Genomic DNA, 25,685 nt, shown 5'->3' on the forward strand with positions numbered 1-25,685 from the left:
CAGGGGACAGGTCCTTGGGCTACTTCCTGTCTTGCTGTCTGCTTCCTGGCCTGACAAGAGAGGAGCTGAGGGGTTCTGCCATGTTCTCCCTTCTTCGAAACTGAGCTGAAATAAACCTTTTTTCCTTTAAGCTGTCTACCTGAAGTGAGTCGGTCTTGTCAATGAGAAAAGTAACATCTTTTTTACTGAGATAACAGTGCTTGAGCTAGGCAATCTGCAAAACAGAGAGGGGTTGTCTCTGCTCACGACCTAGAGTTCCAGCCCTTGATCAATGGGCCCCATTGCTTCTGGGCCTGGGGTAAGGTGGCACTCCTCAGCAGGTGCATGTGGCTAGTAAGTGAGAGAGAGAGTGGGGTCCTGGGGTGCTTATAAAGCTCCCAGTGGCCTGAACTCCACCAATTGGCCACACCTCCCTAGCACATTGGTGTGGGAAGTCCTTCTGTATATGTGTTGCTTTTATTGGCTAATGAATAAGAAGCTGCTTTGGCCTGTGATAGGACAGAATAGAGCTAGGCAGGAAAACTAAACTGAATGCTTGGAGAAAGAAGGTGGAGTCATGGAGAAGTCATGTAGCTGTCTTCAGGAGACAGATGCCTCCACAGGAACCCACCGGAACCATGCTGGTAAGCCACAGCCACATGGCGATACACAGATTAATAGAAATGGGTTAATTTGAGATATAAGAGTTAGCCAGATGTGCATTTTAGCTATTGGCCAAACAATATTACAAATAATATAGTTTCTGTGTGATTATTTTGAGTCAGAGTAGCTGGGAATGAACCAACAGCCTCCGACTACAGCGCATCGTGGTGGAGATCAAGCCCTTACCATTTAGACCCTTGAGGGGTACTCAAGATCCAAACTATAGTAGCTTGGCTGTGCCCACAGACTTATCTAGAGATTGAACCTAGTTCCAGACAAAATCCCAGCAGCCTTTACTATAGAAATTAATGAGCAATGCTAAAATTCACAGGGAAAGCATGAAGCTCCACAGACAGAATGGCTTTGAGAACCAATGTGTTGCAGTGTTTACTGCAGGTGAGTGTAGTGGCCCACACCTGTAATCCCAGCCCTTGAGAGCTAGAGTCAGGAGGATTAGGAGTTCAAGGCCAGCCTCAGATACAGAGAGATTTCATGACCAGTCTGGGTTACATGAAACCTTGTTTCATAAAACACAACAGCATAAACCAAAGTCACAGCCATCCAGAAAGGGTGTGGGACACTAACATTTATGTCCATTTAAAGAGACTCCAAAATGACCCTGTGCAAATGTGGTCAATTAATTTTGCTCTTTAGTGGGGAGTGGGTTGTTTGGAGTTTGATTTTTGCAAGATTTTCATGGTAGTTGGAAGAATTGAGGACCTGAGATGAGAGTCAAGGAAGGAGTCTAGGTCCCAAAAAGAAGTTCCCAGACTTAAAGGTGGAAATCTCAGAGGTGTGAATGGATCTTGTGGGAAGGTACAGACTTCTTCTGGGAGATGGTGTGATGAAGACACCAGAGTGGTAAATTCATGAAGGACTCGAGTGGGCCTGAGCATGACAAACAGGGCTCTGGCAGGCCTTGCCCTTCTCCCACTCCCTTTTCTTGCTAAACTGTTAGATTACATTCCTAAAGCTAGCCACTAAGATCTATTCCCTTGTTTGGCCACTTCCTTTCCTTGAGACTAACTACCAAGGTCCAGCTATCAAAATATTGGAGTACAGCTATCAAAAAATCCCCCTTTGGTTCACCTAATTAACATGCCCAATCAAAATTAAACACTTCATACTAACACAGGGTTTCCCCCTATACATTTTTTATATATAATTTACTTATTTTATTTTGTATGCATTAGTGTTTTGCTTGTATATATATCTGTGTGAGAGTGTCAGATCCCCTGCAACTAAAGTTACAGACAGTTGTGAGCTGCCGTATGGGTTCCGGGAATGAAACTTGGGTCCTCTGGAAGAGCAGTCAATGCTCTTAACCACTGAGCTATCTCTCCAGCCCTCCCGTTTTTATCTTTATAAACTGCTATTTGCCTATGGGCCCTGTCTGTCTCCTGTCTATCCAGAGGCAGTCCTGTGTCCTCCTGGGACAAATATCCCTTTCCCCTTCTCCCTTGTCCTTTCCCCTTCTCTGGTATTCTCTATCTCCTCTCTTTGTCTCTTATTCCCTGCCCTTTGTCTCTGGGGCAAATAAATCTCTGAGAACTTGGTCTCGGGGTGTCTCATGCTGACTCGGGTCCTTTCAGTTTGGACTTGAGAACTGGAGAGACTAGAACAAGGGAAGGACCAAAGACATGACCCTGATGTTTCCCTACTGCTCACTGGGGAGCAGGCCAAAGTGCCAGGTGATTGCTGCCCTAAACAAGGAGAGAGGGACTGAGGAAGGGCTCAGTGGTCATGGAGGTGAGGACCTGGAAGAGGATGGGTCAGGCTGAGGGAGGGCTCAGCAGTCATGGAGGTGGGGAACTGGAAGGGGATGGGTCAGTGTAGTTATTTTTGCACATTGTGTCACGGTCACTGTTCTGTTGCTGTGAAGAAATACCACGTCCAAGACACCTCTTATAAAAGAAAGCACTTGACAGGGGGCTTGCTTGTAGTTTCAGAGGTTAGTCCATGATCATCATGGTGGCTGGCACACATGAAGGCATGGCTCTGGAGCAGTAGCTGAGAGCTTTATATCCTGCTGTACAAGCAGCAGACAGAGAGAGAAACTGAGCCTGGCATGTGCTTTTGAAACTTCAAAGCCCACCCCCAACACACCTCCTCCAAGGCCACACCTCCTCCAAGGCCACACCTCCTAATTCTTCCAAACAGTTCAACTGAGGACTAACCATGTAAATACAAATGGGGGCATGCATGCCACCACACATGACCACAATATTCAAAACATGAGCAGCTCAAGACAGAGGATTTATTTTGGCTCATGGATTCAGACCATTGTAGGGAATGAGGCAGAGCAGCTCAGTCGTAGCAGCAGGCCTGTGGGGAGGTGGTTCACACAGTGGTGGGCAGAGGCTGGTCACACAGTGGTGGGCACAGACTGGTCACACAGTGGAGGACAGAGACTTTTCACAGAAGCTGTTCACACAGTGCTGGGCAGAGGCCATTCACACAGGGGTGGGCAGAGGCTGGTCACACAGTGGTGGGCAGAGGCCGGTCACACAGTGGTGGGCAGCAGGCTTGTGAAGAGGCTGGGTACACAGTGATAGGCAACAGGTTTGGGCCAAGGAACAGAGGGCACAGCAGGAAACAATGGCTGTTGACTGAGTTTCTGCCAACTTAAAAACCGCGAGCCCTCCAACCTCTGTGACCAGGACCCCATTTGGTCCTTCTCACCACTCCCACTTCCGCTAAACCCTCAAGCTCCAGGTCATTTCTGCAAGATAAAGCTGGTTGTCAGCAGTTACCCCACACTTAAATCAGTGATGAGCTCGTCCCTCCTCATCCCCCCAGCTCCCCAAGGTCTATGATGTAACCCTGGCTGGCTGACCTGGAACTCACTGTGTAGACCAGAAAAACCTTAAATAACCTGCCTTTGCCCCCCCCCCCCAAGTACTGGGATTACAGTTCAAGGCCCAAGGAGTTCAACTCCTGATTCCATTCCAAAGGAGCCCCTCGGAGAGCCACCCTTCAGCTGGCTCCACCTGTTCCTGTTGCCTTCTTGGGGACCCCAAACTCCCATTCAAAACCAATTGGTCCTTTTCACCCACATCACCATCCCCCATGCCACACAGACTAACATTCTCTCAGTGTATAAATACAGACACAAGCCCACGTCTCAGGAATCACCAAGAGGTGTGTGAATGGGGGGCAGTTGGCCCTATCCCCACAGTGCCTCAATTTCAGCAGGAAGTAACAAGAATTGAAAGCAATGACATAAAACCCATGGGCCTCACCTCCTTTTAAGCCCTGTTCCATGCAGCTGTTTCTTTTTTTATATCAGCAAAATGACTGGAATGTAGATCAGAGAGGCAATCCACATAAAGGCACCAGCCAAATCTTGTCTCCTTCTAGAACCTTCTAAAGCTACTATGTCTCCAAGGTATGATGGGAATACGATTGGCTCCCTAAATGACTTTTGCCCGATTGAGAACCTTTAGTAATCTGCTAAGGTCAGCACTCCATACCCTCTAAAGTCTATAAATGCGGTACTTCCTTTATTCTGCGATTGTCACTGGTCTCCTGTGCCAGCTTCCCCTGCCGTGAGTGCCAGAGTTAAAGGACCTGACCAGCTGGGGGAAAATTTGGTCAAGTTGACAATTAAGATTAGCTATCACAAGCTGGGCATTGGTGGCGCATGCCTTTAATCCCAGCACTCGGGAGACAGAGGCAGGCAGATCTCTGTGAGTTCGAGGCCAGCCTGGTCTACAAGAGCTAGTTCCAGGACAGGCTCCAAAGCTACAGAGAAACCCTGTCTCGAAAAACCAAAATAAAAATAATAAATAAATAAATAAATAAATAAATAAAGATTAGCTATCCCACCTAGGAAGTGCTCAGGCCAGCAGTTCATGCCCAGCAAACTAGAACAGAACCCTGGCACCCTCCCTCTTCACAGTGGGTGGTTCCAGCATGAGTTTACTGCCCAAAATTCTTCACAAGCTTCCTTCCCATTTCACAAACAGGAAAAATGAGGCCCTGTTCCCAGAGTCAAGGCCCACACCTCCGCCACGCTGCGATTTAGACGCAGTTGTGTGCACTGCCATGGTCACAATGGAGTTCTGACTGTGACTTGAGAGGGCTCAGAAAGTGGACGCCTGAGCCTGCCCCTGAGCCCCTGTGGGGTGGGCAGAGAGGCTGGGTGTTAGACTGAGCCCCTCTAACTACCTGAACCCCATGTGACCGGTTCTCCTTGGGGAGATAGATTTCAGAAGACCAATGTACCTAGGTCTTAGGTCTGTGCCCCTTGTTTCAGGTCTGTGCTTCTGTGCTGCCCAGAACCAAGCAGTGACACCAGGTATTCCCTGAGGAGCGACCCTTGGAGCCCTGGCACCCTGGGCTGTCGTCATATCCCTTGAGAAGGTTTTCAACTAGCTAAGGTTGCAGCTGAACATGTTGAGTGCAGATTTAGATTTAAAGGAGGAAAAAAAGTTTGATTCTACATTTGTTTGAACAACTTGCCCTCTGACTTAAAGGAAGCACATATTTCCTAATGATTTTGAACAGGGCTGTGCTCTCCAAGGCTCACGCACAGGAGGCCTTCGAGTGAATGTGGGAGGCTGGTATTTGTTTGCTTTGGGCTTATAAAAAGACAGTCTCATCATTTCCAAGTCACCTGGTATTTCTGGTGCTCTGTGCCTTTTGTAATGCCCCCTGAATAAGAGGAAACATGGCCTCCAGTTATGTTTAATTTCATTTAAACAAATCAAAGCAGAAACTTCTACTTCCTGCCTTGCAAGAAGGGACGGCAGGCAGCTTCAAAGGGCTGAGTTGTTGTGTTCGTGAGCGATCCGGCCTCTGTTGTATTAGATTATAAACAGTTCAAAGCGGTGCATTGTGTAGAAGCAAACGGAATGTTCGAGATCTTTCTGGAGAAGCAGCAGGGAGCTTCGCATTTGCCCTGTGCTAATTCGGAAAGTTTCAAAGTGCGCAGAATATGTATTCACAAAGAGTCACAGGGCTTGCTTTTCACGTTCTCTACAGCATGGCCTAACTTGTTCTTTGACGTGTCTATCACAGATATTTGGTGGTCCTCAGAAGGCTCCAGTTTTGTTCTTTGGCCTGAACAAATAGGTATTTTTTATAGTGGTTCTATTTATTTGTTTGGTTTTGTCTTTGGATACAGAGTCTCGGTAGAAAGGGCTGGCCTCAAACTCACTACATATCCAAGTCTGGCCTTGAGTTCGTGATGGTCTTGCCACCACCTCCTAAGTGTTGGGACTGATCACACATGTACACTGCCATGCCTGCCTAGAACTGCTTTGTAGGACAGGGAAGAAAAAAAAAATCAATCAAAATTCTTGTGTAGTGCTTTGCTTTTCTGCACATGACCCAGCCTTGGGAAACTCATTCATCTCCCACACGCTTCTTCTTACAGTTCATTCTCCAGGCCATGGATCTCAAAACCAGGGTCTCAGCAGCTTCGGTTTTTTTTTTTCTATTTTTTATTCTTATATCAATAACCTTATTTTTGATGAAATAACGTGTGCTCATTACATAGCACATAGAAAAATGCAAATATGGAAAAGAATAGCTGGTCACAGTGGCGCACGCCTTTAATCCTAGCACCTGGGCCGCGGAGGCAGGTGGATCTCTGGGAGTTTGAGCCAGCCTGGTCTACAGAGTGAGCTCTAGGACAGTCAGGGCTGCATAGTGAGACTCTGTCTTCTGTCTCAAAGAAAAGCAACACATTGTTTAAAATAGAAAAAATGAAAGGCAACTGTAGTCCACTATGATAAGCTGTTAGCACTTTGGGGTGGACACGCACAGCCTTATTTCTTCATGAATAAATATATGTCCATAGCCATAGATCCCATGTATAATTTAAAAAAATTTTTATTCCTTTCGGATCCTACCTTTCTACCCACCCAACTTTATATTTTCGCTTTCTCCCTCTCAACTCTAAAGAACAACACAAAAGCAAAAATTAAAGCAAATAAACATAAATAAATAAATAAGACAAAAATGCCAAAACAAAACAAAAAGTCCACACACACATGCACACACACACCATAGAGTTTATTGTGTATTGGCCAACTACTCCTGGGCAAGGGGCTTACGCGCCATTGGAGAAAACCGATTTTCCTGTTCCAAGCTAGTATCAACTACAAATAGCTTCTTGGTCAGGTGGGAGGCAGTGCCCACTTCCCCAAGCCTGAGTTCATTTCAGAGACCTACACTCAGGAGAAGTCAGGATTCCTGACTTTGCCAAAGAAACAATTTCAGGACAAGTGGGTATGAGGCTCGGTTGGAGTTTTCTGAGAGACGTTAACATAGATTTCAACAGAAAGATTAATAGAGAAACTGGGCGGGCAGGTTAAAACACACCCGGAAGCGAAGGTGTGGCTTCTCCAGAGGACCACACTGTGAATCTGGGCCTTCTGAAGGTACATCTCAAAGGTGTATGTCTCTGGAACCTTTAGAAGATACGTCTCAAAGGGTGGCTAAGGAACTGATATAAGGTGGTCCATGCATTGGATGGGATATAAGGTGGTCCATGCATTGGATGGGATCAGAGCCACAGGTCGCAGGGGAAGTTGAGCTGTTTTCACTGTAAATGAAGTGATCATCACGTTTGTAAGATTCCAAAACAATTCAGTCTGTGTCTGGGGAAGGGGTAAGGCCATATGCAAGGCCCTTTCCGCCCAGACCTGAAGCGTGTTTCACTATTTTAACATTCGTCTTTGGAAAGCTCTGTATGAAACATGTCCAGCAGGGTAGCAGTTCAGCATAAGGGCAGGTGTCTGGAGTAATGGTGATGTCAGCGCAGACTCAACTGCACATGTACACACATCGTTCAGGAGCACGGTTTGGGAGGGCTCACGGAGTGTCATCTTATCTGACACAAGAGAAAGAGAGGCCATAGTCACCTGGGGCTTCAACTCCTCTGGCCCAAGCCGGGACTGGCTGCGTCCTATCTCAAGGTGGCAAAGCAGGAGCCTCCCTGTTTGCCTGCTCCACACCCCTGCTCACAGGAAGTACGCTGGAGGCTGCCCCTAGCGCTTATCTTCTGTCCATCTTTGCCTGGTTGCTAGGAGAGTTACAATCGCCTGTTTGTGCTTCTTTGGAAGTGCTGATAAGATGGAACAGAATAAATCAAATGCAAAATTGCATATTTCCTGGCTTGGAAAGCAGAAACCAAGTATGACCTTGGAAATGCTCCCAGGTTTGTATTTTTCTTTTCTCCAGATTTTATTTTCTTCCACTAGGTGATTTTTCCTTTGTTAAAAAAATTATGACAAAGTATCTGTAGTATCAACTTTTATATTGTTATCAAAGTGCTGGAAATGAAAGCTAGGGCCCTATGCATACCAGGCAAATGCTCTGTGACTGAGCTATGTCCAACCCTTTATCAAGCAGGCCTTCCCGTGTTGGCTGAGCTGCCCTTCTCACCGCCTATTGCCACACCCTTCATCTTCCCCACTGAAGCAGCACACTATTAAATGCTAAAGCCCTTGGCGTCGGGGCTTGCTCCTCCTTCATGGTTTTCTGAGACAGAGTCCAGGCCAGCTGTAAACTCACTAGTAGCTGAGGATGGCTTTGAATTTCCCATCTTGCCTCCACTTTCTGGCTGCTGGTATCTTAGGTGTGAACCACAAAGTGTTGTTCGCGCCATGCTGGCAATCACACTCAGTTTCATGTGTTCTCTTCCCGTTAAGTCTGCTCTTCAATCTGTGTGAAGACCGTTTCTTGTGTGGCTGTATTGCACTGTGTGTGTGTATGTGTGTGTGTGTGTGAATATGCACGTGTGTGCATGCGTGTGTGTGCAGGTCAGAGGAGGACTCCAGCGTTCTCCTCTGTTAAGTTCCATCTCACTCTCTTGAGTCAAAGTCTTTCACTGAGCCTGGAACTAGGCTGGCAGACAGCAAGCTGCAGCCATCCTCCTGTCTCCACACACCCCACAGCCGGGTGACCCCTGTGACACGTGCCTGACTTTCTATACCTAGGCTAGAGATTCACACCCAGCTCCTCATACTTGTGCAACAGGCACTCTGCCCACTCGGGCATCTCCCCAAACCCTGAAGCACGTCCTTGATGTACTCCATCTTTTACACTGACTCATCCTGACATCTTTTCTGCCTGGGGAAAAACTCTGAGGAGATCTTGGGCTCTGCAAATGATAGTGTGTAACAGAGTCTCCACCCAGTGTCCCTAGCTACCAACTCCCAGAGCCGACCACTCTGGTATCCCCCCGCCCCGTCTTGGATTTAGAATGTAGATCCCATAGGAAATGGATTTAATTGGCCCCTGACTTAGGTGGAGTTATGCCTGGTACTAGACTCAGCCTCTATTTTTTTCTGTGTTAGCTCCCATCCCCCAAAGTACCCACAAGATGCATGGATATCTCATTCCCATGTGTGAGCAAGAAAACAGGCACAGAAACCAACTCAACGGCATGGGTCTAAGATCCTGGTCCCCTTGAAAGTGAGGCTGGAGGCCCGAACACACTGACTGCACCTGGCACCATAGACAGGCTGAATGGAGGTGGGTAGGGTGCAGAGCATGAGACCCAGGAGGGGAATCCATCAGCCAGAGGCTCCCAGGCAGGGATTCAGGCTATGCCTATTGGGTACCACTATCACCTGTACTGCGGGGTTGGGATTCTGACCACGAGTGTACCTATCTCATCAAATTCCAGTGTGTGTCTGAGGGTGTCTTCCCTCCCTCAGAGGGTGGCTGCCTTCTGTACTTTAAAGTTCATTTTCTGGTGAACAGTGTTTTGAGAGTTTGAATGAGTGATGTCAGGGGTAGACAGAGGACTGTGAAGGATGCCGAGCCAGAGCTGTTCTGAGGGTCAGTGTCAACCAGACACAGGCCAGGCTGGGATGTGGGCTGTGGCGTTCCTCCTCGCTGCCCGCTTATGCTTCCTCCGCAGTTCGTGCCAGCATGGAAGGGGCAGTGAGAAACAGGTAGGGGGAGGGCTAGGCTTGGCTCAGTTGTGGGCCAGAGGAAGAGCAGATGCTGCCATCATCTGACCCTATGGGGCAAGGAGGGACAAGCAAGAGCAAACCAATACCCTATGGCCTAGTTTATGGCAGTGCCAATTGAAAAAATTAGAAGAAGCTTTCGCAACCCGTGGAGAGGGTCTGAATTGCCACCTTCAGAGCTGAAATGAAGCCTTGTCGGGTTCCCACACTGCGCTCGCTGCTGTTCTGCAGTGGTGGAGTTGAACTGTGAGACCACACAACCAGCCTGAAACTCTTTACTGCCCAGCCCTTTCCGGGAGATGCTGGCTAAGCTTGGGCACGGAGCCTCCTGCCTTCCCGTGCTGACAGAACTCAGCATGTGGCAGCATCTCACACAGTTGGCCCTAACCACTGTCCTTAGTCAGACTGGGAGGGGGTAGATTGAGCAAGGTCCTGCTAAAGCTGCCTGTCCCTGAAGCGCTCCTGGCTAAGGTCTCTTAGGGACAATCTAAATCATTACCTGGAAGACCAGGTCTGCTGTGCTCTTCAGGGAACAGTGATTGGAAACACAACTTCTTAGGCTATGAGAGAGCCACCTCCCCCCTCCCCCGTGACTTGCCTACGTGCTGGTGCAGCCTTGTTGTGTGTCTTAGTCAGTGGTCTATTGCAGTGAAGAAGCCATGACCGTGAAAACTCTTGTAAAGGAAAGCACTTAATTGGGGCTTGCTTACAGTCTCAGAGGTTTAGTCCATTGCCATCATGGTGGGGGGGCATGGTGGCGTGTGGGCAGACACGGTGCTGGAGAAATAGCTGAGAGTTCTACATCTGGATCCCAGGCAGCAGGAAGAGAGAGACACTGGGCTCAGAATAGGCTTTGCGAAATCTTAAAACCAGTGGCACACTTCCTCCAAGGCCACTCCTAATCCTTCCACCACTCCTGGTGGCCAAGCATTTCAAATCTGAGTTTATGGGGGTCATTCTCATTCAAACCACTACCCTGTGTGACAATGACATTTGGAACTTGAGAAGTCAGCATTGTCTTCTTGATGTGACTGTGTTTCTCTGGGAAGTGACACCTCCATCCAGGACTAGAGGGGGAAAATGGCTCTTACAGACAACTCCAAGCTAGCTGAATGAGAAGCAGGCCTGGTATTAGCCTGTGGGGACCCCTGGGCTTCTCATGAGTCTGCCCTGACTGTCTGTGCTGGCTCATTTTAATGTCAAGCTGACACAAGGTGCCGTCATTGGAGAAGAGGAAGCCTCAATTGAGAAAATGCTTCCTTAAGATCTGGCTGTAGTGCTGTTTCCTAATTAGTGTTTGATAGGGGAAGGCCCAGCCCATGGTGGGTGGTGCCACCCTGGGCTGGTGGTCCTGGCTTCTGTAAGAAAGCAGACTGAGCAGACCATGGGGAGCAAGCCAGTAAGCAGCACCCCTCCACAGCCTCTGCATCAGCTCCTGCCTCCAGGATCCTGGCCTGACTGAGTTCCTGCCCTGACTCCCTCAATAACGAGTAGTGATGTAGAAGTGTGGGCCTAATAAACCTAATAAACCCTTTCCTCCCCAAGCTGCTTTGGTCATGGGGCGCTGTCACCGCAACAGGAACCCTAAGACACTATCCCTTCACAAAGAAGTCAGGTTGCAGTGTACAGCACATTTCTGCCTGTCCTTGGCTGTCATGTGAAAAGCAGTCCGAACATCAGGAGAAGTGGGGGGGGGGGTTGACCTAACCATACACTGAGAAATAGTGACAATTTTTATTCAGTTATAGTAAAATATGCAGAATGTAAAACTTAGCCCTGATCAACTCTAAACACACGGCTCAGAGGCACTGAGACCATCCACATGTGCCACTAATATCGTCATGCATCTCAGAACGCTTCCCTTGCCAAACTAAACCACATCCAATAAGCAATGTCTCCTGTCCCCGCTCGGCCCAGCCATGGCAACACCATTCTGTCTGTCTCTAACATGAGCCTCTAGGTGCTTCCTCTAATAGGCACAGGGCCCTTGGCTGTAGTGACGTGCTCATTCCTTTCCGTGATGTCCTCAACGTTCATCCTTGTTCTAACAGGTGTCAGAGCTTTTTGTTTTTTAAGGCAGGGTCTCACTGTGTAACTCTGGTAGGCCTGGAACTTGCCACATAGAATAGACTGGCCTCGAACTCAGAGAGATCCACCTAGCTCTCATGTTCTGGGGTTGAAGGCACACACTTCCGTACCCTGGTCTAGAGGTGTAGTCCTTTTTAAGGCTGAGTAATGTTCCCATAGAAGCTCAGTGCCTTTTCTTATCCAATCACCCATTAACAGACACTGGTTGGCGTCCACCTTTGGGTGTTGTGAGTAATTCGCTCTGCACATGGGCGTGCAAATATACCTTTAGACTCCTGCTTTTAGTTAGCTTGTTTGTTTTTCTGTTTACAGTTTGGGGCATGGAACCCAGGGCCTTGTGCTGTGTGCTCTACCACTGAACCTACACCCCCAACATCCTGTTTTTAATTCTTTGGAATATATACCCAAAAGGGGGTTTCTAGCTTGTAGTCATTTATTTCCAGGGGGATAAAAAAGGACAGTCTCTAGCCCAGGCTAACTTCCAACTCAATATGTTTCTAAGGATGACCCTGAACTTCTGATCTTTCTGTCTCTACCTCCAAAGTCCTGAGATTACAGACAAGGGCCACTTTGCCTTATGTCCTGGATGGAACCCAAAACTGCACGCATGCAGGGGAAACCCAGCCTGTTTTCTCAGAGCCACCAGCAGAAGTGGGCTCCCAAAGCCCAAGGTTCCGACCCTCTGCACGTCCTGTCCCACACTTGCTGTTTTCTGTTTTGCTGCCCCTGCCCGTGCCAGAGGGTGAGAGGTGGTTCTGTTCTGTTTGACTTTCTCCTAGATAACCCATAACTTCCTCTGAAACACACAGCTGCCTCCCCTTGACGGGCCTCTGGCAGATGAGCACACTCACATCTCTGCCAAACCAAAGGTTTGCCGCCCTGGAAAGTTCTTCCTCACCCTTTCCCATCAGTCCATCCCCACCCACCTCTAGGTCTCTGTCCCATGGAAGAGAGGTGCCTGTTCTTGCCCTCAGTGCTCAAGATGAGGACAGGAAGGAAGGGGTTTGGTGAACTAACACTCCCCCCCCCCCCACCACCACTCATGCTGGCTTCCCCAGAGTCTGGGAAGCCGAGGCTCTACATTGGCAAACGTGTTTCTAACGCGGCGTTTCTCTGTGCCGCACCCCTCCCCCAACCCAGGCCTGCTGTGTTGCTTTTGGGGGACCTAGCGCAGGATGCAGTGTCCTCGGCTTCAGGACAGTTGGATGGTATCAGGCCAGGTGCTTCCGGGAGGTTGATCCAGCTGTCTGGAGGACTGTTCCCAAGTCCAGCCTGGGTTACCGAAGCTGGAGCTTCAATTGCTATTCTGGCCTGTACCCAGTGCCCTGCTCCAACCCTCAACTACCACAGGGTGGTCTAACCTCAGAATCCTCGTGCAGTTAAGAACATGTCACCCTCTATTGAAGAACCTGGAAAGAAAGCTGCCTTCCCGCACCCAGGCCGGGGCCATTTGGTGAGGAATGGGCTGTACCGTGAGGTGGCTCCCCCTCCCCTTGGGCTTGGATACTTTGTAACAGCAGCTTGTGCCAGCACCAGCAAAAGCTTTGTGCTTCCACTGTGAGCCCCAGCAGCTCTCCGCTAGCACGTGACAGAGGGTGCTGAGCAGACCAGACAACAGAGGAAGACAACGCAGTGTGCAAGCATTTTCAGAAGGGCGAGGGCAGAGAGGCGCCTCTTTAGGGTGTGGTGGTCTTCTTTCTTAGGAAAATATACCCATGAGTGAGTGGGACCTGACTGGTGACATAGGGTCAGTGAGGATGCCGCCCAGAAAGCACTGCCCACAGTCTGCCAGGAGCCTGATCCAGTCCTGCTGCCATCCTCCTTTGGGCCAAAAGAGGCGCCCTGGAGACAGTGTCTCGTGCCACAGCCTCAGGACAACAGGGTCCACTCCAGGCAGTCATCTCCTTAGGCCTCTGGCTCTGAGTCTGGAACTTCAGCGTCTTAGGCAGGCAAAGACTGGTTTCTAGTTCACTTCTTTCCCCTAAAGGTCAGTTTCTCTGCACTGGGGTGGCTGCTCCACTTGACTGCTTGACTTAGGATCAGATTGAGTCTGACCGTGAGGGGACATGGGCACCCATCCATCTTGACACCAAGCTGCACGGTCCCACAGGTCTCACTGCTGAAGTTGGTCCCCACTCTGTGGGCTGAGTTTGCGTATGGGCATCCTGTTTCACCCTTTTCTGCACAGCATCCCTAGGAGCTCAGTTCCTCCAGCAGGGGCCTAGGTCTGCAGAGGGCTGTTCATGACTTCCTTGGAGACGGGGTTTTTCAAGCCAGGGCTGGTTAATTGAAAACAGCCACCAGGAGAAAATGGGTTGACTGCTGGGAGCAGTGAGCTGTTAGGGCTCTGTTTTGACCTTGCTGGTAGTGGTATTGCATGCCTGTGTGTTTAAGCATATGATTGCAGTTACCACAGATGCCAGAAGAGGGCATCAGATCCCCGGAGCTGGAGTTACAGGCAGTTGTGAGTCACCCAGTGTGAGAGCTGGGAACTAAACTCTGGTCTTTGGCACTCTTATTGCTGAGATGTCTGATCAACTCTAGTTATCCCATTTGAGAGGTGGAGGCAGAAGAATCTGGAGTTCAAGGCCCAACCAAGCAGGCTTGTTTTTAAGACTGCATTTCAAAAGAGTGAAGAAAACAAAAAAACAGAACACTTCTTTAAAAAACTGTGGTAAAAATAAGGATAAAATGAAAGGTCTTTTCTCCGTTTTATTTTGTTTTTCTGAGACAGGGTTTCTCTGTGTAGCCCTGCTGTCCTGGAACTCAGTCTGTAGACCAGGATGGCCTTAAACTCATAGAGATCCACACCTCTACCTCACAAGTGCTGCAATTAAAGGCGTGCACTACCACACCCAGCTCCAAAAGGTATTAACTATCTCACTCCCCTGTCCTGCCTCTCACTTCCTTCCTTTTGACAGGTCTCACTCGGTAGCCCAGGCTGGCCTTGAACGTGAACTCAAGATTTTCCTGCTGCGGCCACCCAAGTGCTGGCAAGTAGGTTTGTGCACTGAGCCAGCACTCTTAGTTTTTTTTCTTTTGTTTTTTTGGTTTGTGTTTGCTTGATTTGGTTTGGTTTGGTTTGGTTTTTGAGACAAGGTCTTGATATAGAGCCCTAGCTGGTCTCGAATTCATAGTATAGACCAGGCTGGCCTCAAACTCACAGAGATCTGCCTGCCTCCACCTCAGGAGGGCTGGCATCAAAGGAGGGCAGCACCGTGCCCCACGGTCTTAAGCGTTTTTAAGCGTGTAAGTTCACCTGTAAGCCAGCAATCCCCAGAGCCCACCGTCCTGTGCTGATAGTAGGCTTCTCTCAGAGAACAAAAGGAAAGAAAACCCAGCAGCGCTCCCTTTAAGAGCCAACTGCTGGAAACCCTGTCCTGGTCATCACCTGCCTCCACCATGTCCCAGAGCAGTTTCCCTGAGCCAGGGAGGACTGGCAATGGCCATCCAGGAATAGGTTGTTCAAAAGCTGAGTCTCCTTCTTCGAGTTTCTAAGTCAAGACACAGATGCTCTAGAATAGTGCTCAGGCCCTGTCTCAGAAGAGCACCTGTTGCCAAGGACTGTCCCCTCCCCACCTACAGGCAGAGCATCCCCTCCATGCCTTCACGTGTGATTCTTACCATGCGTGAGCTCTTATTTCTTCATCACTGTGGGACATACGGTCTGTTCAGATTGGTCGATGGACAGATAAGAGGTACTTGACAGAGAAGCATAGAATACCTGCTCAACACTCCAACACGTTCTACAGCTGGATAGAAATAAGCTTGCTGAGTCCTCTGGATGCTGCTTCCGACAGCCACCTTGCCTTCCAGCCAGGCTGCGCCAGGTCACCTCCCACCGGCAGACAGAGAGAGAGCTGCTTTCACACTTCTGTGGCCATTCTGTTTCCAATCTGCAATCTACCAACTCCTTTAAATGGGTTGAGGATCTTTATCTTGCTGCCTTGCCAAAGTCCCTTGACTATTCCGAGTTCCAAGGCTCTGTTGGCTCCATCCCCTGGGTGTTTCCAGGCTGTGGCTCCTCTTTCCTTTAATTTAGAGAATGTGATTTTCTTTCTTTTTGCATGCTGGGGAGTGAAAGCCAGAGCTCTGACACAGGAGGCAGGTGTCTGCCATAGGCCGGCTCACTAGAGCGGGACTCGAGTGACGACGATCTCAGGCTTGTCCTTTCTAGTGCCTCTGGGTCTGTATGTCATCATGAAATCTTTTTCTTTTTTTTTTTTTTTTACTATCATGAAGAAGACCTTACATACCAACTCTGTGTGGTTTTGTTTTGAATTGTTTTTTATGTGTATTTTTTCCACTTATATATTTTGGTTTCTATTTTTGTAGGTTTTTTGTTTGTTTGGTTTGGTTTGGTTTTGGTTTTTCTTTTTTTTGTGTGTGTTTTTTGAGACAAGGTTTCTTTGTAGCTTTGGAGCCTATTCTGGAACTAGCTCTTGTAGACCAGGCTGGCCTCGAACTCACAGAGATCCGCCTGCCTCTGCCTTTCGAGTGCTAGGGTTAAAGTCATACACTACCGCCCGATTCCAGCTCATTTTTTAATTGTGATCTTTTTCTTATCTGGCAGTGTGCAACATGATGCTCTCTGGGGTGCTGGGAAGCAGTAGGTGATGGCCTTGGGTGGCCAACACCAGCAGGGACCCTAAGCAGCAAGAATTACCCAAGTGTGGGCTTGTGATACACAGCAAATGAGTGACCCGGTTTTCTTCTCCATCGCACTGACAACAAAACCAGACATCATCAGCCATGCCCCCGCCCTACCCCCTGCAGGCCACACCACCTGCCCCTGTGCCCTCACCCACCCTGAGCTTCCAAAGGACAGACAGCCCCAGAGACTGTCCCATTTTAGATGGAGCCATGTGGCAACCCAAAGTACTGTCTAGACTGCCTGGCACATGGTGGTGGCACTGTGGCGGTCCCCAGGCTGTGGAGAGAGTGCTGAGGAGCACAGTGCTCGACACTGGGCTGTTGCACGTATGTGCCTATAACCCCGGTACCTGAGAAACACAGTGAGGACAGTTGTGACTTTGAGGCCAGCCTGGCCTGAAGGAAGGAAGAGGAGGGGGAGGGGTGGATAATTTTGAGAGCGACCACAGTCATATATAGTAATCATTGCCGCTGTCCTCATCTCATACTGGCTATTGTTGTTGGTTTCGCTGCGTTCAGTTTCTAAGTTAAACTGTGTCATTACATGAATAAGAAGTGGTCTCTTGTAGTTGTTGGTTTTTTACTACTCTTTATTCTTTTTGGGGGGCCTGCCACCCAGCTCCCCAAATAAATCACACACAGAAGCTTACAATTACTTATGAATGACTGACTTTAGCTTGGCTTGTTTCTTGTCAGCTTTTCTTAAATTATCCCATCTATCTTTTGCCTCTGGGCTTTTATATTTCTCTATTTCTGTATACCTTTCTTTCTCCATGGCTTGCTGTGTAGTTGGGTGGCTAACCCCACATGTCCCCCTCTCCTTATTCTCTTGCTCTTCCTTTTTCTCCTCCCAGATTTTTCTCCTTCTATTTATTTTTTCTGCCTGCCAGCCCCACCTATCCTTTCTCCTGCCTTACTATTGGTCGGTCAGTTGTATTCACGTTTCTTAAACCATCAGGTGTTTTAGACAGGCAAAGTTTCACAGCTTCACAGAGTTCAACAAATGTAACATAACTAAATGCAACACATCTTTGCATCATTGAACAAATGTACCACAGCATAAACAAATGTATTACATTTTAAAATAATATTCTATGATAGTCTCTGTCAGTTCCTATGTTGTCTGAGGCTGCAGCAACCCTGGACTCTTGGGATCCAGATTAAGGACTCCTTTGTTCTTCCTTCCTCCCCAAAATAGCAAGAGAAGACAGGACTAAGCCAAGGCCCTTTTCAGATGCTACCACTCGCGACTGAAATCTGAACCCTGCCAAGTCATTTGGTGGAGAACATTCCTGCTTCTTGCATTTACCCCTTCTAATCCCTGAGGCAGCAAGCATAGGGGATACTTTAGCAACCTGGGCTCCACTTGGCTTGGGCTATATACATATGCCTTTCTAATAATACATTTGGCAGCCTGAAACCCTTGCCTGCACATACTATGCACATATACCCTACTGTATAAAGTTGAGAAATATCAAAAGATAGTTTTGGATGGTAATGTAAGTTATGATAGAAAGTAAATTAGGTACAAGACTTTGGACTCAGCAAAATAGGATAGATAATAGAGTATTTTCTCTGAATTTTTCAAATGCAAATGGACTGGACATTGTTGATGTATTTATTGGCTGTATATGTTATATATAGCTATTGTACTTATTATATATAGTTTTTCCTATATTATTTATAGACTTCTTTTTTATTTTAGGCAAAAAAGGGGAAATGTAGTGATATTGTTTGTAATCCAACAAATAAAGCTTGCCTGAAGATCAGAGTACAGAGCTAAGCCACTAGCTAGTCATAGAGGCCAGGCAGAGGTGGTGCACACCTTTAATCCCAGCACTCAGAGACAGAGGCAGACAGATCTCTGTGAGTTCAAGGCCACCCTGGGCTACACGAGATCATCCAGTCTAAAAGAGAAACAGAGTCAGGCAGTTGTGGCTAACACCTTTAATCCCTGTACTTGGGAATCACACACCTTTAAACCCAGCACTAGGGAGGTAGAGACAGGAGTGTTATGGCTGGGCAGAGAGAAGAATATTAGGTGGAAGGAGACAGGAGCTCAGATGCAGTCTGAGGATTCATAGAGACAAGATCGCCCCTTCGGTCTGAGGATTCAGTAGAAGCACTGAAACTACTCAAGCCCCAGGAACACTGAGGATCAGTATTAGTCCACAAGAGGAGGAGAGTCAGGCCCTGAACCAAGACCCATTTAGCTGCAGGAGAACAGAGCTCCTGTGTTGTTTCCCCAGCTCCCCACTGCCCTCCTACCCCAGGTCTTCTCTGTCAGCAGAAAGTTTCCCTCCTCAGATCTAGTCCTCCACCAGCTCATCTGCAAGCCACGCACCCCTATAATTTATAAGTTAACGTGCCAAATCCCCAGTGGGGCAGTTTACACAAGTGACCAGGTATTAACCATCGATTCATGCCTGTAACCCCAGAACTCAGGAGGCGGAGGCAAAAAGATTGATGTGAATCCCAAGTTATCTGGGCTATACAGTGAGAACCTACCCCTGAAGAAGAATACAAAGAAAAAAGAAATAGACATAAAGGCTTTAAAGGCCAGCCTATAGAGTTATAGCTTGTCTCAACAAGATAAAATAGTCATTCATTGTGGTACGTGCCTCTGTTCCCAGCACTCAGGAAGCTGAGGCACAAGGAACAAAACCCCAAGACCAGACCGGACTACAAGACAGGCCCTGTCTCAAATACTTTCTGAGGGTGGGCCATCGTGATACAACCAGTTGTGGGTAATACCACCAATATGCTTTTAAGAGAAGAAGATACACTCACACAGAGGAAAGACGGCAACCGCCAGACCTCAGGGGCAGCCTCGGGCCTCCAGCCTGAAGAACCGGGAGAAAAGAAATGTGTGTCATTCACCCCAGGCAGTCGGTCACACTGCACTTCGGGTTATGGCCATCCTGGAAGTGAATTCCCACCCCAGTCTATCATCTTTCTCCAGATATGAGCACATGAGTCATGGACCAATCCCATTAGCAGTAAGTCACTGTCATGTGAATGTGTAACTCTGTTGCCAAGTGGTCCTGGGCCCTGAGCTCTGCATCCGGTCGTAAATGGGTGCGTTCCTTGTTGAAATGGCACTTGTAGCCCTCTGTTTCCCGGAGTCCTTGGCAACAGCCCAAATTATATTCGAAATAGGAAAAGGCAGCTTGGTTTAAAGACCCGGTCTTCTCAGGCGTCACCTTGATTTATGAGAAACTGGCATTAAGCAGTTGAATAGCAGTGGCCTGCCATTCACCTGTGTGCGGCCGAGACGCTAATAAACCACACATTCATCTCTATTGGGATGACATGAGCCGGCCCCACCCTCCTTCAAAGCAAAGACGTGTCATGTCGGTCCAAATGTCCCTTTGCTAAGTGTATTAAGTGGGTCCAAAAAATAATCATGTGTATTATCTTTTCTAAGGAAATTCTTGTATATTATTTTAACTCAAAACATTTTTTATACACAATGACTAATCAGAGATTTAAGAAAAAAAAATCAAGGCTCCGTCCGCCGGCACAGCTGGCCGTCTGCAGCCTTCAGATGTGGCCCTCCCCAACTGCCAGTCGGAGCAGGTGGGGTACACTGTTCCCCTGAATTCAGGCCAGGCAGAAGTAGCTGTTCCCCAGGCTTCAGAAGAAAGCCCTGCTTGAGGCCATTCCTGTTTTGTCTCTCTGGGACTCAAAGGTAATTTCTAAGCCTTTCCCCGACTTTGGTTGAAAAGATCGGGTCAGGGCTTCACAAGCCAAGCCGTGCAGAACTCCCGAGGAAGCCTTCTCCAAGGAATGACCTCATGAGAATAGAACTAATATTTGCTTCCTAATTTCCCAGGGGAAGGCTAATCTTTGGAAGCACAGAGCCTCTGGAGGCCAATAAACTTGAGAGCCGAAGAAAGAGATTGTTCCATTGTTGCCCCTGTGAAACAGGAGTTTGTTTTTCTTGTTATTCTTTTTCCCTTCAGGAAAGCTCTGCCTCGGGAGCCCTTACAGATTACCCTCGCACCCCTGGTTCTGGCTTTCCCCCCATTGTTCCCTCTCCTTCTTAATCGCTGCCATCTCTGTCAAGTTCAATGCCAGCCTTGTTTCATGTGCTCCTTCCCGTTCTGCCCTAAATTCCCACAGGGTTTGTTACCAGCCACACTGGTGAGCCTGAGGCCAGCGTTGGGGTGCTAGGGGGACAGCAGGCAGCCAGCATCCCAGTCACCTTCGAGAAACTGCATGTCCCACCTGTCTGATTGCGGGGGAGGGGGGATGCTTGTTAAACAGCCTGACCTGATAACAGCCATGGAATCCCAGGCAGGAAGGACAGACACCGCAGCTCAAGGCAGCTCAGATCCAAGCTGGTTCTGAGCTGGAGCTACAGAGAGCGGCTCACTGGACCAGAGTGCTAGAGCACGGGAAAGATTGGGTGCGTTTCCAGCAGAGAGGGTGTTGGTGCACGTAGGAGGAAGGAATGGCCCCTGTGATGGCTCCTGTGGTGTGTGTTCCCCAGAAAGCCAGGCTGCCGCGGGAGAAGGTGAGAGCAGCCCTCCCAAGCCCCCAGGCCTTTCCGTGCTGGCCTAACCAAGGTGGCCTCCCTTCCTGCTTATCAAGGCCAGGAGGATTTCAACTACAAAGCAGAGGATTATGGTTGAGATCGTGCCCAGTTCAGAAACTTAAATCCCAGAAGCAGGATAGAGCAGGTGGCCAGGCCCTCAGTGCCAGAAGCCCAGAACTCCACACCAAGCTGTGCTGCCCCCCCCCACACACACACACGTGAGCTCAACGTGTCTCTGTCCCTCTCTCCGGTGCTTACAGATTGAGTGGAAGGCAAGTTCCTCAGAATCTCATTTCACATACAAACTTTTCCTTGTTCCCAGCAATCATGGCTACCAGTCATCTCTCTCTCTCTCTCTCTCTCTCTCTCTCTCCCTCTCTCTATCTGTTGCTGACAAAGGGAGAAAAATGTCATTCGAAATAAAATATATACCTCAGAGATCTGGGGCAGTAGGGAACATGCGGGAGCCCCAAGAAGTCCCCGGGACAGGGAAATCTATCTCTGACCCCTGCCTGCCCCTTGGTAAAAGAGGGAGGATCTTGTACACAAAATCCACCATCTTTTCCCTCCCCCCCCACCCCTGCTTTTATTCATGCACGGGTATTTTACCTGCATGAGTCTGTGCACCACGTGTGTTTCTGGTGCCATGGAGGTCAGAAGAGAACGTCAGATTCACCACCCAGCTTCACTTGCCAGAGTTCCACCCAGGGATCTTGGTGAAACCACAGGTGCGTGCATTCTAAAAAACTAAAAGGTGGGAAGAGTTGGAAAGTCAGCCCAGTCAAAGTGTATTCAAAGAGGACAGTTTTATTAGTGTTTAAAAGAAAATCCCTGAGGAGAAAAGCCATTTGAGATAATCCTGCATGGCACTAAGTCATATGACAGACAAGCAGCCACGCAGTAAGGGGAGCTTTAGAGAAACCTAGGAAGCTCCAGAAAGACAGACTTATGCTCAAAACAGACAAAAAAGGAAAAAAGAATAATATTGGGAGATTTTGATCACACTGTGAACCCCAAGTTTGCATTTACAGTAATTAAATAAAATTAGCCTCGGGTCAGGAGGTTGAGTTAGGAATTAGTGGACAGAAAGTAATCACAGAGCATCAGAAGGCATCTGGAAGGGATAGAGAGATGCGCAGGAACTAGTAGGAAGGAGATTGGAGTAGCATGGCTGTTTTTGTTTGGCAGAGCGGAAAGATAACTCTTTTGGAGACTCCAGCAAGGAGAGAGGGTTAATTAGTTGGTATTCAACCTCTCTGAGCTAGCAAGTTTTCACCCCAGCCTTTGAATCTTGAGTCTTATTTATAAATAGGACAACAGAGGTTTAGTTAACGCTACCTTCAGCAGCAGTGGCAGAGCAGGTGCCTGCAGGAGCAGAATGCCTGGCAGACTGCAGCCTGAGAGGCGAGGCCCCTGCCAGAGAAGCAGGCTGGTAACTACGGACCTGCAATTGGGTAGTAGATTGAGGCGAGCCACTGTGCTGAAGATAAAACAGCAGGAAAAGCTGCACCTTTGACTTAAAAGTGTGGGTGGAGCCAATAGAACTTCAAGGTGGTTTCAAAAGACTGTACTGGGGGTAGGGGTGGGGGTCAGGAATTCTGGGAAGAAAAAGTACAATCTTGTCTTATTACAGAGATAATTTTGTTGCCTGGCTTTTAAAACATCACTTAAAGTAAGCCAGCCTTCCTAGGATCCGTCTCTGCACCAAGTGTTTGACAACCAAATTAGATTAAGTCTCTTCAGTTTTTGTTGTTGTTTTTTGTTTTTTACCATCTTGGAGCATAAGTCTCCACCCTGGCCTACACTTCTCTGTCCCCACACCTGGCAGCTTTCCCTTATCAGCATTGTGCTGCTTTCCAGGCAGGCTAAAAATATGAGGTGGAAAATTCCAGAAATGCACAGTCATGTTTTATTGATACCGTTCCAAATAATGTGTGTTAACCCCACCAGTCAAGAATAAGACCACTACCACAATTTATTTATTTATTTATTTATTGCTATTATTATTATTATTAAAGATTGGCTTTACAAAGATTAATTCAGTCATTAAATTGACACACTAGCTAGAAAAGTATTATGTAACTTCTGTCTATTCACGATCACATTTTAGGTATAGTTGTACATATTTTCTACTCTGGATTAGTGGGCTACTAAATGCAAGGACAGCATCAATCCCACCTTTAGAACTATGCAGTAAGACATCAACCTGCCTGATTGTGGAGAGAAGTCCAAGATCACACCTTCTTCCCCAAAGCAGCTCCCTTCTAGTGCCTGGCCAGTGCAATGGCACAGAAACCTAATCACTCCAATTCAAGACTGTGTTGAGGGGCAATATCAGATCCTTAGGAGGCTGGGGGCATCCTCTGCTGCCTGTCAGAGACCAACTTCTCCTTCTGCCTAGCTCTAGTTGTCCTCTGCCGTTCACATGCTGATCCTGAGCATCTTCCAAGGAAAGCTTCTGCTTGTAAACCATTGCATGTAGTCTGCTCCACTGCCCACTACCACAATTTAAAGCCAAAATTTTGGAGCAAACTTTAATTAAATACTGGCCAGAAGGATGGACTCTGACCAGGTCTGTCTCTGGGTTTCCAGAAAATGGCCATGAGTCACATTTTGCAGGGGCTTAAAAAGGCAAAACCATGGGGCCACCGTATATCTCATCAGATCCAATCAGGGACAAGCATATATTCTGACATATTTCCTGCCTATGTACCTCCTGCCTACATGCGATCAAGCACAGCTAGTATAGCTGAGTCAAACACAGGACAAACAGAACTCTTACCCTGCAAGGGATATTTTTCCTGTTTTGTTCTTACATGTGACCAAACCTTGAACGGTCCTCTCCAGTCGGCCTCCACTGTGCAGCCACAGTTTAACAGACTTACTGTTTGTTAGGTCCAACGGGAGCCCCCACTAGAGGCTGTGCTGGTGACAATGGTCCTAAACAGAAGGGCTGTAACTGGGCAAGCAGAAGTCTAAATACAGCCTTCCCCAGAATCTTGTAGAGTGGTTTTCTGTTTACCAGGAAAACCTCTGCCTCCCTTGCCTATCACAGCAGTTAGCTACCTCAGGCAAGGGCCTCTGGTTCCCACTGACTTAGAACAGCCTGCCTAAATTCAGGGACCCTTGCTATGCTTTCCTATAAAATCTATTTGCTGTTCTCTGCCCTAGAGACAGGACACTGGGCGCTTGCATGGCCAGTGGAATCTCAGAGGGTTTCACTAACAAAAAGGTGAAGGTTCTTAATAAGGTCTGGAGTGGGGCTAATACAGTACAGCGGCTGAAATCAGCGGTAAGAATAAATCTCCCAGTCGGGGGCCTCAGTGCGAGCCAGGTACAGAGCCACAGGTCAATAATCACAGCACTGGGGGAAAAGGGGCCGAAGGATCGCTGGTGCTGCTCGGACAGCTAGTGCTGGTGCTGGCGCTGCTTGGACAGCTAGTGCTGGTGCTGGTGGGTTTTTTGTTTTGTTTTTTTTTTTTCTTTACTTTGGGTGGTCCACCACCCAGCTCCCAAATAAATCACATGGAGTCTTATTCTTTCTTATGAATGTCTGGTCTTAGCGTAGCTTGTTTCTTGTTAGCTTTTCTTAAATTATCCCATCTGTCTTTTGCCTCTGGGTTTTTACCTTTCTAAATACCTTTCTTTACTTCTTAATCCATGGCTTGCTATGTAGGGGAGTGGCTGGCCCCTGGAGTCCTCCTCTCCTTCTTTTCTTGCTCATACCCTTCTTCTCTTCTTCCTTCAAGCCCAGATTTCTCCTCTTATTTATTCTCTCTGCCTGACAGCCCCACTTATCCCCATCCTGCCTTGCTATTGTTCATTCAGCTCTTTATGAGGCCAATCTGGGTGTTATAGACAGGCAAAGTAACTCAGCTTTACAGAGCTAAACAAATGCAGCATAAAAGAATGCAACACATCTTTGCATCACTAAACAAACATCCCACAGCATAAAAGACTTAACACATCTTAAGAATATTCCACAACAGGCGGCCATCGCTGGATCGCAGCCGCCAAAATGAAGTTCAATCCCTTTGTGACTTCCGACCGGAGCAAAAACCGCAAACGGCATTTCAATGCACCTTCTCACATTCGGAGGAAAATCATGTCTTCCCCCCTTTCCAAAGAGCTGAGACAGAAGTACAATGTTCGCTCGATGCCCATTCGAAAGGATGACGAGGTTCAGGTTGTCCGGGGACACTACAAAGGCCAGCAGATTGGCAAAGTGGTCCAAGTGTACAGGAAGAAATACGTCATCTACATTGAACGGGTGCAGCGAGAAAAGGCTAATGGCACAACTGTCCACGTGGGCATCCACCCCAGCAAGGTGGTGATCACCCGGCTAAAGCTGGACAAAGACCGAAAGAAGATCCTGGAAAGGAAAGCCAAGTCTCGGCAAGTAGGAAAGGAGAAGGGCAAATACAAGGAAGAAACGATTGAGAAGATGCAGGAGTAGGGGCGTCTCATACAGTTTTCATTAAAGACTGCTTGAGAAAAAAAAAAAAAAAAAAAAGAATATTCCACAACAGAAGCCTTCGATGTCTCTCATTCTCAACTGTCGCTCTGTAGTCATTAATACCATTGCCAAACAAGCTTCCTTGCTCAGGACTGCCAGCAGAAGCATATACTTCAGCATGGTTTCCAGAAGCAGCACGGACCACTGTAGGCAAAGGCTGCTCGTTTCCTGGCCGCCCAGACCCGAATAATTACACAGAAACTCTATTAATTCCAACACTGCTTGGCCAACAGTTCTAGCTAGCTCTTACATCTTAAATTAACCCATTTCTACTAATCTGTGTATCACCACAAGGCTGTGGCCTACCAGTAAGTTT

The 25,685-nt window shown here is 48.0% G+C and overlaps 1 protein-coding gene across 1 annotated transcript; it reads left to right on the forward strand.

Moving 5' to 3' along the window:
• The first annotated feature begins 24,856 nt into the window (after positions 1-24,856).
• Positions 24,857-25,343, forward strand: LOC130871807 (60S ribosomal protein L26). The gene has a single exon (XM_057765424.1). It carries the CDS (start codon positions 24,872-24,874, stop codon positions 25,307-25,309), a length of 438 nt encoding a protein of 145 aa, XP_057621407.1. The 5' UTR covers positions 24,857-24,871; the 3' UTR covers positions 25,310-25,343.
• The last annotated feature ends 342 nt before the right edge of the window (positions 25,344-25,685 follow it).

This window comes from Chionomys nivalis, chromosome 3 (assembly GCF_950005125.1).
Source record: "Chionomys nivalis chromosome 3, mChiNiv1.1, whole genome shotgun sequence".
Lineage (NCBI taxonomy): Eukaryota > Metazoa > Chordata > Mammalia > Rodentia > Cricetidae > Chionomys > Chionomys nivalis.

What these genes read in the sequence shown, in the direction of transcription:
- LOC130871807 (XM_057765424.1), top strand. Translation starts at nt 24,872, where the DNA reads ATGAAGTTCAATCCCTTTGTGACTTCCGACCGGAGCAAAAACCGCAAA.